Raw genomic sequence first — 14,351 nt, 5'->3', positions numbered from 1 at the left:
ATTAATTCCTTTGATTTTTAGATGATCTTTACAAAGAAAAATTTAAAAGAAAAAAAATCAATTCAGCTAAATTAACTGATAAGTTTAGTAAGTCTCAGTATATGTTACAGTTCATATTTCTGCAAAGAAGTACATTTTCTCATTTCTTCTTGGAGACTAATTTTTAAATTCATTTGAATACCTTCCAATGCCAAGGATTAAAAAACAACAACAAAAAAGAACAAAAAAAAAAATACCTTTCTAAGGAGTGTCAAATCCCCTTTCTTGGGCATAAATCCAGGATCTAAATCATTGGATTCAAGGAGCTTTTTTGTTGGCTTCCTCTGACGCTTACTTTCATAATTTCCTGAAACAGAATTTTTCTTTTTTAGTTAATGTAAACAACAACAAAACGAGGTATAAGTAAGCTACTGGTTTTTCATGTAGTTTAATTTTAATTCAACTTATATCTAGCATCACATTCATGAATACACTTTGATGACTTAGCTATTCTGAGTTCATTTTCTTTTATCTGATCAACCTATGTGTAACAAGAAAATAATGGAAATAAATAAATATATCTTTAACACAGAATCTAAAAAGCAATGTTGTCGTCCAAGACTATAGTACATTTGGGTTTAAATTCTTGTTTCACAATTTTTGAGTAGTGGTGACAACATGTGTTTTCTCCCAAATCCTGAAATGATTTTTTAAAAAGCACATATATGTAAGAATGTTTGTGGCAAGCCTTCTTTGTAGTGGCCAGAAACTGGAAACTGAGTGGATGCCCATCAATTTGAGAATGGCTGAATAAATTGAGTACATGAATGTTATGGAATATTATTGTTCTGTAAGAAATGACCAGCAGGATGATTTCAGAAAGGCCTGGAGAGACTTACATGAACTGATGCTGAGTGAAATGAGCAGGACCAGGAGATCATTATATACTTCAACAACAATACTATATGATGATCAATTCTGATGGATGTGGCCCTCTTCAACAATGAGATGAAACAAATCAGTTCCAATAGAGCAGTAATGAATTGAACCAGCTGGGTAGTGAAAGAATTCTGGGAGATGACTTATGAACCACTATATAGAATTCTCAATCCCTCTACTTATGTCTACCTGCATTTTTGATTTCCTTCGCAGGCTAATTGTACATTATTTCAAAGTCCGATTCTTTTTGTACAGCAAAATAACTGTTTGGACATGAATACATACATTGTATTTAATTTATATTTTAACATATATTGGTCAGCCTGCCATCTGGGGTAGAGGATGGGGAGAAGGAAGGGAAAAGTTGGAACAAAAGGTTTTGCAATTGTCAATGCTGCAAAATTATCCATGCATATATCTTGTAAATAAAAAAAAATAAAGAGAGAACATATAACTGTCAGATATTTCAATAGTGCTAAGTCTCTATTATCCCTCCTTTTGCTATATGTTTCTCAATTGAACACAATTCATACTGGAGAAATAAATATTTTAAAATACACTAAATTATCTATAACAATGAGATTAATTGGGAAAAAAATAAAACAACCTGACAACTCTATGTTTTTTACTCCCTTCTCCTACTCTTGTTCAAAAAATGATATTCCTACATTTTATTAAGTTGGCTTGATGAAAGCTTTTGGTACAATTCAAGCCCGTCACTCAAAAATTCTTATATTTTACATATGACAAAACTGAGTTTCACAGAGAACAAGTGACAGATTCAAAGTCATTATCTAAGTTGAGACTAAATTAAATTCAAGGTTCCTGCTACTATCCCCAAAATATTCTTTCCACTCCACAAAGTCTATGCATTCCTTACTTGGTTTCAATAATGACTCCTCTGGTTCCAATGAAGACCAAGAAGAAACTTCAGGTGTGATTGGCACAGACAAGGTCAGTTCTGGCAACTCTGCATTTCCACCTCCAAGTTCAGACTGACCTATTGGTCCTTCCAAAAATGGTGCCTCTCTCTCAAGGACTGGAGGATCTTCTTTGGTTGAAGAGCTCTCTTCCATTGGTTTATTCTGGAGATCAGTGCTAGATTGGCACTGTGTAGTCTGGGATTCATTTTCTCTTGGGGAACTTACCTAACAATAACAACAACAATAAAAACAATCAGAACAACCAAGCACACAGGATGAAAAGAAGAATTGTGAAAGCACATAAAAGAAAATTTTAAAAAAGATGTAAACAACGCCTACTCACCTTAGACAACTGTTCCTGTACCTTCTTTTGTTTTTTCTTGGGAGCAAATATCTGGTCATATTTTTCTGTATATTCCAGAAGCCATCTGCTTGGCCTCCTAAGACGTTTCTTCTCTGAGCGTGCAACTAACATAAAAAAAAAAAAAAAAAAAAAAAATCAATGCTGAATAGCGGAGGGGCCACAAGCTAAAGAAAAGTCTAGTATCCTGTATTTTACAAAGCATGCAAATAGTCAGTCTCCTTAATTTTCAAATTGCTTTATAAGCATTATCATATTACTGATGTTTTTCCTTTACAAAAACCTTTATTTTTAAAGGTAAAACATGAAACATGGAAGTACCTAAAAGCTAGAAAAGCTTTGAGTAACATCGTATATCATATGAGAACCAACATAGATAAGTACATCACATGAAGTTGGAAGGCAATAAATTTTTTGGCAATAGCAATTCAATAAAACTAACTACTAAAGAGGACATGTAACTAATTCTATAATCCAGGATAATTTGCCTTGCTTGAAAATTATTCAACAGGGCCAGGTAAAATTTTTAGGTCCTTAAAACTAACCTCCTCCCAAAAAATAAATACAATTTCTATCTTTTAACTTTACTAAACATAAATGAAAATGTTTAAAATAAATATATGCCACAGTCCTGTAAGATATTGTTACCCTATTTCACATATAAGGAAGATTTCCCAGGGTCGTAAACTGAAGTTTTTTAATCTTTAAGCAAAAAGCTAAGGCTAATAAAATGTGTTACAATCTACAAAACAATAGATGATGTGCTAAAATTGGAGTCAAGAGGTCCTGGAATTAAATCAGAGTTTAAATGCGCATCTGTGCAACATGAACAACAATCTTGACCTTTCTGGGCTTCAGCTGTCTGTTCTATAAAATGAAGGAATTACAGCAGATGATCTTTGAAGCCTATTCTAGATAAAAATCTATGGTTCTACTCAATAAATATAAAGGTTTTCCCTCAAATCCCAGAAATGATAGTAAATGCAAAAGGCATCTCAAAGTGTATTTTTATATACTATTTACATATCTAAAAAGGACGATATATAGCTACATAATTCTACTTTCTTAATTATATAAGAGAAATTGAGGTAGAACAAATGGATCTTTAGACATCAACATGATCTCAAAATCAACAAATAAGTAGCAGATCCAAGACTTAAAATTAAATGTATGACTTCTCACTTCAAATCCAGCATTCTTTCCAACCCAATGTGTTGCCTCTACATCCTTTCTTCCCTTTGTAACAAAGATACATACAGTACAGTTGCTTTTCCTCCTAAAAGCACATGATTTTTAATTAAATTAAGTCTTGAATGAAAAAAAAATTTAGAAGGTATATGCTTCTTATGATTTATCACTGTCAACTTCAACCACATGTCAAACTTCAAATTATATTTGTGCATCTAACATAACTTTCTTGTTAGATTAAAAGCTTCAAAAGAATAGACCAATCTTATCCTCCACACTATCTTCCACAGAACCTAGAGCACAAGAACACTTAATACTATTGGAATAAATGACAAGAACTATTATTATAGGCTGCAGCAGGAAATGAAGAAATTGAAATCCAGGTCAAGTTATTTGTTCAAAACTACATAGCTAGTGACTGGCTGACTTGGAATTTAAATTCAGATCTTTCCGACACAAGCAAAATGTTTGTTCAATAATGGCAGCACTTTTGATAATGATTTATACAACAGATGAAAGTTTATAAATTGCTTTCCTCTGAACAACACAGTGAGTTCAATAGAGTAGAAATATTATCATTTTCTATATAATAAAACTGTGGTTCAAATGTAAAATCCAATCTTTTTTTTTTTTTCCTGAGGCAATGCTGAGTTAAGTGACTTGCCCAGAATCACACAAGTAGGAAGTGTTAAGTATCACATTTGAACTCAGGTGCTCCTGACTTCAGGGCTGGTGCTCTATCCACTGCATCACCTAGCTGCCCCCAACCATTTTTTTAATATGACTTTTTTTGCATGCATATGGAGCTTGCTTAGAAGCAGCTCACATCAGATTACATATTGACATTTGTCTAGAATTTGACAAAGGCCCAAAAATTATATGCTTTGGAGGTATAGAAGAATATAAAAATTAAACACCCCTAATTTCAGAGTTGCAGAAATTAAAGTCTAAAAAATAAAACTGGTTGGCTTATAGTCATAGAACCAGAATTCAAATCCAGATAATCTGACTCTAAAGCAAGTTGTTCATACACACACACACAAATTATATATATATATATATAGATAGATAGATAGATAGATAGTAGATAGTTAAGTTTTACAAATAAAGAAGAAAGACAAAGTATAATTTCTCAATTTTCTATTCAAGACTATCAAACAACAAGATCTGCCTCTGTTCCCCAGGACAGAATTAACAATAAAGCTATGCTAGAAACTCATTCCCTTTACCTTAATTTAGTTCTTACTATGAGAAAGAACATTTATACCCTGAGCACAAAGACTATTCGCTTCTTAAATATTCTTCAATTCAAACACTAAAGTCAACATTTCTGTCAATCATACTGATTACTTTTATTATAATAGCTGATTTTCAATGAGGATATATTACTTCATCTGATTCTCAAAACCACTTTGTGAAAGATAAGTGCTATTGTTATCCCTAATTTTATAAAGAAAACTGAGCCTTGAGAAATTTCCAGTGTTTTGTCCAGGCTCACAAAGCTAATAAATAGCTGAGGTAGGATTTGAACTCAAGTGCTTCTGACTCCAAACTATGTATCCTACTGTGCCACCTACGCTATTACTATTGTCAATAACACCTACTCTATAATAACAATTATTAAAGGTTGTCACATTCATATTTCCCAATATTTTAAAAGGAAAACATTGGATTCAATGACAACTTACAGAGGCAAAAGAATAAAATAGGGATAGATAAAATCTAGCTATTTCTCATCTTCACTACTTCACTAACACTTTCCGAAATGACAAGAAGATCAATGTTCTTGAGAGACCTGGGATGCAAGTCCCAAAAGTCATTTTACTAGCTAAGAGACCTTGAAAATCACTTCATCTGTTGGGATTGTTTTTTCATTTGGAAAATAAGGAAGTTGTTGACTATTAGACCAGATTATTGCATATTATGGTAGACAAAGTTTCTGAATAAGATATTCTTGCTTAAAATTGGTAGGCAATGATTATGATGAAAAGACAAGAGACATCAGTAAAAAAAATTTTTAAAGAAAAATAACAGAGTTAGCTAGGATCTAGGGTTGTTAATCTGAGGTCTACGACTTTAAAAAAAATATATTTTGTCTGCTTGTCATCTAAGGGAGGGGGTGGAGGGAGAGAGGGGAAAAATCAGAACAGAAGTGAGTGCAAGGGATAATTTTGTAAAAAATTACCCTGGCATGGATTCTGTCAATAAAAAGTTATTATAATAAAAAAAAATTTAAAAAATATGTTGTCAAAACTATTCCAACAGAATTGGCATTTTGTTTTATATCTCTAAAACCACTATTCTGAGAAAGACTCAGCATGGCAGTCCAGAGCCTGACCAGAGTCCATGACACAAAAAGTTCAATAACCTGCAAACTAGGGCAATGGTATCAAATGCAAAAAGAAATGGAGACAATGATCACTTTAGGTACAAACAGTAAAACACTTATTAACATTACCTATGCTTTATTATATTTTATTCTGTTACTGGGGGAAAAATTGGCAAACCATTCTAGTATCTTTGCCAAGAAAGCTTGATGGACAATACTGGCAACACTATGTTCACCAAGTCACAAAGAGTTGGACATAACTGAACTACTGAACAACAACAACAATTGTTAAATATTTCCCGATTAAGATTTTTTTTAATTATTAAAGCTTTTTATTTTTCAGAATATATGCATGGACAATTCTCTTCAACATTAGTCCTTATAAAACCTTGTGTTCCAATTTTCCTCTCCTAGATGGCAGGTAGTCCAAATACATGTTAAATATGACATAAATATAGGTTAAATCCAATATATGTACACATATTTATACAATTATCGTGCTGTACAAGAAAAATCAAATCAAACCAGTAAAGAAAAAAAAAGGGGGGGAGAGAAGCAAAATAAAATGTAAACAACAAGAAGAGTGGGAATGCTATGTTGTGAACCACCCTCGATTCCCACGATTCTCTCTTCATCACTCAACAGTTGGAACTGGTATCAATCATCTCATTTTTGAAGAGAGTCATGTCCATCAGACTTGATCATCATTTAGTCTTCTTGTTGCTATGTATAATGATTTCCTGGTCCTGCTCATTTCAATCAGCATCAGTTCATGTAAATCTCTCCAGGTCTCTTTGAAAACATCCTGCTGGTCATTTCTTACAGAACCATTTATTTATTCAGCCATTCTCCAATTGATGGGCATCCACTCAGTTTCCTGCCACTACAAAAAGGGTTGCCACAAACATTTTTGTACATGTGAGTCCCTTTCCCTCCTTTTAAATCTCTTTGAGATATATCGACTCAATAGAAACAGTTCTATTGGGATGCAGTTTGATAACTTTTAGAACAAAGTTCCAGATTGCTCTTCAGAATGGTTGGATCTGTTCACAGTTCCACCAACAACATATCAGTGCGCCAGTTTTCCCACATCTCCTCCAACATTCACAATTATCTTTTCCTGTCATCTTAGTCAACCTGAGAGGTGTGTAGTGTTATCTCAGAGTTGTCTTAATTTGCATTTATCTAATCAACAGTGATTTAGAGCATCTTTTCATATGACTAGAAATAGTTTCAATTTCTTCATTTGAAAATTGTTCATAATCCTTTGACCATTTATCAATTAGAGAATGGCTTGAATTCTTATAAATTTGAATTAATTCTCTCTATATTTTAGAAACAAAGCCTTTATCAGAACTGTTGAATGTAAAAATGTTTTCCCAGTTTCCAATTAAGATCTGAATCTAGTTTGCAGGGAAATGTTTTAGGCTGCATGTTTGATAGCTCTGAACTTGATCTGTAAGATCCCTTCTACTTTTACAAATGAATGTCAGATATGATCCAGTTTAACTCTTGTACATAAATCTATGACTTTATTGCTATAGTATAAATTCTCCCTTACCATCGCAGATTAACAAATTCTACAAACCTATTAGTCTGATTCTCAAAATTATCTGAGGACACCGAAAATTTAAATGACTAATTTGTCTATAATAACAAAACCAGAGCTAGAAATTATGAAATTCTAATTTCCAGATTGGCTGTCTTCACTTTACAACAGTGCCTCTCAGCCTAAATTTATTTTTAAAGATTGGTTTATGAAGCATAGTGAAAATTGTTTTAAAATGTAAAACAAAACAGATTTTTAGCAAGATGGAGGAATGAATGATCATGAGTAAATCTACCTCATCTATATTACATGAATAGTCTCAATAAACTACCAGAACACAGAAGGGGAAGGAGAGACAACACCAAAGAAAATGTGTAGGATAACACAAGGAAAAAACAGGATAGCTAAATCTAAAACTGTGGAACAGTGAATGGCCATGCAAGATGGTTTAAATTCACAATATAAGATGCAAAAGGCCTGAAATCTATGAGATTGAAAATAAGATTGTTAAAAGAAGAATTCAAGATGAACATGGGAACTGACTGTCTAAGAAAGAGCTGAATATCTCCATGAAGTACTAAACTTTCTTAGAAGCCAAGTGGCTCAAATATAATGAAAAAATAATACAAAAAAATTTGAAGGCATAATTGAAAAAAAATTTCATATTTCCACAAAACAACTGTGCAGGATCACAAAACTAATAAATATCTATGGCTGGATTGCATTTTTACCCCATGTGCTACCTTAGCTATAATGAATTTCAACATCTAATTTTATATTGTAATTGTAGAATTATTTATGGCTGCTAGTCACACATTTCCTGGCATTCCAAATAGGACATAAACTGGATTCAATGCAAATTTAAGAGAGAAAAAAGATTTAAGGTAGAAATGGAGAAAGTTCCCTAAGGTTAATTCTTTCAGGGGGAAAAGATAAATGGTCTTCAGAGTCAGGAGACCTGAGTTCTTGTAAAAGGTAGGAACTTTGGAGAAATATACTTAAGGCTCAGTATGATTGATTTAAACAAGGAGTTAACTTAGTGGAATTGATAAGACAATAGTTATCTAGTTTAGCAAGTGAGTTGTCTAGATCAGTATGATTGCCCTAGTGATATAATGATTGGTTTATACTCAGTGTACTGTAATGATATAATCGTAATAGAGCATATAAACTGGGACAAACTCATGCAGAGACCGATTCAGAGAAGACAAGAGGACTGGAGCCTGGAGCTCTAGCTCTCACACTTGGAGAGACTTCAAGATAAGAGATCCTCGTGGTAACTCTCCTGCACTTTGAGAGAGACTTGACCAGCCTCATGGTGGCTCTCCTACCTCCCACTTCTCCACTAAAAGACCAAGGACTCGGGCTGGTCTTGAGAGCCTCCAAAAAGCAGGCCTGGGCCCCAGGCAAGGAGACAGACTGTGAAGGAGACAATAAAGAATTTATGCCTGGCTATTCTCGTGGTGATTACTTTGCTTAAACAAAGGCTGATCCCAAGAACTCCAGAAAGCTAACCAGAACTTTATAGACCTCATAATTTGTATATTACTAATCATCAGAAAAGTACAAGGAAAAAAAAGTGTCTTGACTAACCTATTCTAAGACACAATACAAGAAAATTAAAGCCTCTTAGAAATAGAAACAGAAGTTGGAATGTAGAACACAGGAAGAAAGATATCCCAATTTTATTTGCCTGAAAATATAGTCATCAGATACCAAAGGTCCATAGGCAAGGAAACTATCAAGCAGCAAGGGAGAATTTGTATAATAAAAACTAACTCAAAGAGCAAAAGTTTTCTTCAGAGAACAGAAATCAAAGTAATGGCTAGTAGATACTACCAAAAACCAAGTATCGATATGTATCTCAAAATTAACTATCCTACAAAACACAGCATATAGTTCATCATCAACATCAAAAAATGTTTCTGCAATAGAAAAACTTTGATTCTTTCCTAATGAAAAAAATAAAACCAGACAGGGAGCAGCTAGATGGTGCAGTGGATAGAACACCAGCCCTGAAGTCAGGAGGACCTCAGTTCAAATCCAGTCTCTGACACTTCCTGGCTGTGTGACCGTGGGCAAGTCACTTAACCCCAATTGCCTCAGGGGAAAAAAACAAAACAAAACAAAACCAGAAAGGCCATCAAACTAACCAAGCAGGTAAAATAAAAACAGAGTAATCCAGAACTGAATGCAAATAAGGATTTAAAGAAAACAGGATGGTTATAAATAAGTTTTATGGTGTTTTTTGAGGGAGGACAGGGGTAAGGATTGGGTTAGTACAGGGAATAAAATTAGGTACTACATATATGTTGTTTTTTATCCTTCATTCTCAAAGACCATGAAATCAGGAAGGTGATGCCATGATATGCAAAATGACTTATTTTATTTAAGTGAGAGAGGGCTAAGAAAGGTCACTTGCTTCACTTTCCCTTCCAGAGCCCTCCACGCCCAGTGGCCAGATTCATTCATTTATTTTTTGACTAGGTAAAAGAAACCATTCTTTGCTTCAACTATAGCAGTTCTACTACCTTGGAGATATTTTATACAACTATTAAAAGAATAAAAATATTTTACCACTATCAGATCTAAAATGTCAAAAAAGAACAATTCTGAAATCTATTTGATAATAGATGTAAAAAAGCAAAGTTTAAAAATAAAATAACTAAGCACAATGTAGAAAGCTATATGAATAGCCTTCCAATAGTGTCAAAACAAGTAAACAAACTGGTAAAAGATGGATTTAAATTAACATCTTATACTATATAACAAGGCTTCTCAAACTTTTTCCACGTGGGAATCCTTTTTACCTGAGAAATTTTTACATAATCATATGGATCTACAAAACAGGTATGTAATTCAAATATTTATTCGTAATGAATCCTAATTTTTTCACCCCCCACTTTCAGTTATGAAACTCCATATGGAGTTGCAAACTATGGTTTAAGAAATTGGGTTATACATGGACTGATGCTAAGTGAGATGAGCAGAACCAGGAGATCATTATACACTTCGACAACGACATTGTATGAGGATGTATTCTGATGGAAGTAGATTTCTATGACAAAGAGACTTAACTGAGTTTCAATGGATAAATGATGGACAGAAACAGCTACACCCAAAGAAGGAATACTGGGAAATGAATGTGAACTATTTGCATTTTTGATTTTCTTCCCGAGTTATTTTTACCTTCTGAATCCAATTCTCCCTGTGCAGCGGGAGAACTGTTCGGTTCTGCAAATATGTATTGTATCTAGGATATACTGCAACATATTTAACATATATAGGACTGCTTGCCATCTTGGGGGGGGGGTGGAGGGAGGGAGGGGAAAAAACGAAACATAAGCGATTGCAAGGGATAATGTTGTATAAAAATTATCCTGGCATGGATTCTGTCAATACAAAGTTATTATTAAATAAAATAAAATTAAAAAAAAAAAAAAGAAATTGGGTTATATACTACAATAATTTCCAAGTATATAAATGACATAAAAGTAGAGAGTAAATGGATTCTCTCACAGTTGTAATGAGGGAATAAACTTAAAATGGGGGGAGAAGGGGACAGGAAGAATCTTGAAGTAAAAGATGTTTATGAAACTACAGCAGATTAACAGCATTCAACTATTTGAATAGCAAACTTGTAGAATCTTTGGAAAGCAGTATATTACAATATAAATAGTACTAAAACAAGCATATCAGTTGAACTAATTCCATTGCCAAAAATATACTTATTGAATAGTATAATGCAAATAAAACCAAAGAGTATGAGATATTGGAAAAAATCTGAAAAGATTGTATTATCAAACAGTGCATTGCAACTCAAAAGGTCAATGCAAGGGAAAAAAGAATACATACTGATCAACCACAATGTTATGCAGAAAAAGTAAATGAGAATAAACAAAGAATCCAGATGAGGACAAAGCAGATAACTGAAAAACTATTATAATTCAAATATGCAAAATAACTGATATACAAATATATTTATTACTTATAAGTTACCAGTAACAGAAATTTTAAAAAAGAATACAAATCACTAGAGGCAAAGTTGGCCATTTAAGTACAAAAAATTTTCAACCTATACCAGACAAAAATATTTTCCATGTTAGTAATAGAAAAAATACAAATTATAGATTTTCTAAAAGTTTTACCTTAAATTCTATTAATTGGCAGTAACAGTCAATGTTAGAAAAGTAATGGGAAACAGAAAATGACTGATGGGAGTTCCAAGTTGATCCAATGATTCTGGATGTTGATTTGAAAACATGATTCACTCTCCCCCCAAAAGTGACTCAATCTCAATATTAAACAGCTCCCAAGAAAGTCAAAAACAGAAACATGAGTATAATATAAATTTGAGTATTCATATTAACAATTTTGGGGTAGCAAAGAAGTGGAAATGACAAGTCAAAACTGGAGATAAGTTAACTAAGTGGAGAATAGCTAAACAAACTGTTAACATACATTATGCTGTAAAAATGAATTCAGAAAAACATACTGTCATTTCCCTTCTTCTTACCAGAAACATGGGAAGGGCTGGTTGGCCAGAAAAGCTGCTACAATAGAATACTCCTGTATTCCTGCTTCATCCAGGATATTTGACTGCTTCAAGGGCTTAGAGATGAATGAACTAGCGTTCTTACCATCTGTTCTGCCATTTCCTCCTAAAATCTCCAAAATTTACCTTTCCATGCCCTGTAGTCACCTAGCATGGTTATCATAACTGCCTATATAACTCAAAGACCTTTTTTTTGGGATGTTCCATTAGCCCTTTAATACTCTATTAGGTATTAATTTCACCAATGAGTGTGAAATTTTTATAAGCAAGGGATGTTTCAATTTTTCTATATTTAAAACATATGGGAAGCACTTACTAAATGCTTTTTTATTTGTTCATTTAAAATTAATACAGCAGCTAATCAGGTCTAATTTACTGTAAATGTTTATGATATCGTGTCAATTATTTAAAAGGTGTTTTTGCATAGATAAAAGTAAAATTAGCCAAAAGAAAATGGAAATTGGGATAAAATCTTTGTACTAAATATGTCTAGTGAAAGTGACATCCAAAAACCTACATGGAACTAACTCAGAGATCTATAAAATTAAGAACTTTATCTTACTAAATACTCAAAAGAAAAGATATATCTCAAAAAAAAGTAAAAAACACTGTTTAAAATATTCAAATTGATTATAAATTAACAGTATTCCATTTTATCAATTAAACTAGGGGAAAGGGTAAAACTTGAAAGCATTTACTGTTAAAAGGAATGTAGGAAAAAAAAAGAATATCACTACTGGAGAAGCTGTCAATGGGTCTAAATGTTTTAGGAAATAATTCAAAATTTGGAAAGTTACAAATTTGTTCATACTAATTCCAGCAAATCAACTAATAGTTTTCTATCTCATGATTAATGACAGAAAAAAAAAGAACTATGTATATACAAATATTCATAGCACTATTTGTAATGGGAAAAACTGGAAATAAACTATTATCAACAATTGAAGAATAGCTTAACAACCCTAGAATATGCAAACAATGAATATGCAATATTACTGTGCAATAAGGAAGGAACATGAAGACATATAGGAAGATCTGCAGGATCTTCAATACAAAATGAACAAAGCAGAAAGAACATAAAATTACTACTAAATTAGAAGATTAAGCAAATCTTAGATAAACAAGATTAAGAAAAATTAGATAAGTATTAAGTTACATATACATAGTCACAATCTTTTATATTGCTTCATAGAAGTTTTCTAGATTTATACAGTGTACAAAATTCAATTGGTAATAATGAAAAAACTGTTGAGATGAAATGAAGTATTTATTCATGATTAAAACATGAAAATTTATGGCAATTTAAAACTGATTTAATTATTACTATTAAGTAGTTATCAGTAATTAATTACTATCAAGTAACTCAATAATTTGAGTTAGCTCAAATTAAATTTGATACAACAATAATTTGAGAGTCACTTTAAATTAAATTTGATACAACCATTCAAAGCAGAATTAAGTAACTTTTGGATCCACAGTAAGCAAGGCACATACACACCAAAAAATTCATTTTTGATAGCCCCAAAATAAAGTATTTTTTGCTTATAAAATGAGCCACTACCAATTTTTACAGAGGTTAAACAGAGAAAAGTAAAAATGGAGAAAGCTAAAAGGAGGTCAAAATCACAAATATTACTGCTAAGCACCATGATGTAATTTTTGACTATCTTTAGAACCTCTCACCTTTTCAAGGTTATTATTTACAATAAAGTGTTCCTTAAACAGGGAAAGAAAAGTCTCTTTGAAACCTAAGAAAAAAGTATCTGAAGGGATGAAAGTAGAATTCTATCTGTGTGTCAGAAGTTTGAGGTCAAAGAATTCGACAAAGAAGAAAAAAAAGGTAGATAGGCAATGAATAAACATACTGTTTTGTATGTAGTGGAATGTTATGTTGTAAGAAATGATGAATATGAAATTCTGAGAAAAATGTAAGATTCAGATGAACTGATACAGATAGAAGCAAAATAAGGAAAACAATATGACTATAACAATGTAAATAGAATAAGATAAAACTGAAGGTTGTGTAATTATGATGATCAAACTTTCAAAGGAACAAATTTGAAAAAATGTACTCCCCCTTAATCTTACTTCTCCTGTGGGACAATGAATGTGAAATGACCCAATCATTCTAAGAGCAATTTGGAATGATGTCCAGTTTATTAATCTGTGCATACCCTTTCATCTAACAGTCTCATCACAGTATTTGTATCCCAAATAGACATACAAGACGAAAAAGAACCCACATGTGCATAAAATGTTCATAAGAGGACTATTTGTAATGGCAAGGAAATGAAAATTGAGTGGATGCCCAAAAGTTGGAGAATGGCTGAATAACTTATAGTATATCAATGTTATGAAATATTATTGTTCTAAAAGAAATGATCAGCAGACTGATTTCAGAAAGGCCTGGAGAGACTTACATAAACTGATGCCGAGTGAAGTGAGTAGAACCAAGAGAACATTGTACACAGCAGCGACAAAATTATTGTGATGATCAACTGTGATGGACTTGGCTCTTTTCAACAATG

At 32.5% G+C, this 14,351-nt stretch overlaps 1 protein-coding gene across 6 annotated transcripts in view; it reads right to left on the bottom strand.

Moving 5' to 3' along the window:
- Positions 1–14,351, bottom strand: part of NSD1 (nuclear receptor binding SET domain protein 1) — a 142,787-nt gene that overhangs the window by 60,667 nt on the left and 67,769 nt on the right. For all 6 annotated transcript variants that reach the window (XM_051979017.1, XM_051979021.1, XM_051979016.1 and 3 more), the window contains 3 exons: positions 2,185–2,309; positions 1,799–2,066; positions 237–346 (listed from right to left, as the gene is read on the bottom strand). In XM_051979017.1, coding sequence (XP_051834977.1) covers positions 237–346; positions 1,799–2,066; positions 2,185–2,309 — 503 coding nt within the window. The remainder of the gene's footprint in view (positions 1–236; positions 347–1,798; positions 2,067–2,184; positions 2,310–14,351) is intronic.

Source organism: Antechinus flavipes, chromosome 2 (genome assembly GCF_016432865.1).
Source record: "Antechinus flavipes isolate AdamAnt ecotype Samford, QLD, Australia chromosome 2, AdamAnt_v2, whole genome shotgun sequence".
Classification (NCBI taxonomy): Eukaryota; Metazoa; Chordata; class Mammalia; order Dasyuromorphia; family Dasyuridae; genus Antechinus; species Antechinus flavipes.
This window is presented reverse-complemented; position numbering and strand designations above follow the sequence as displayed.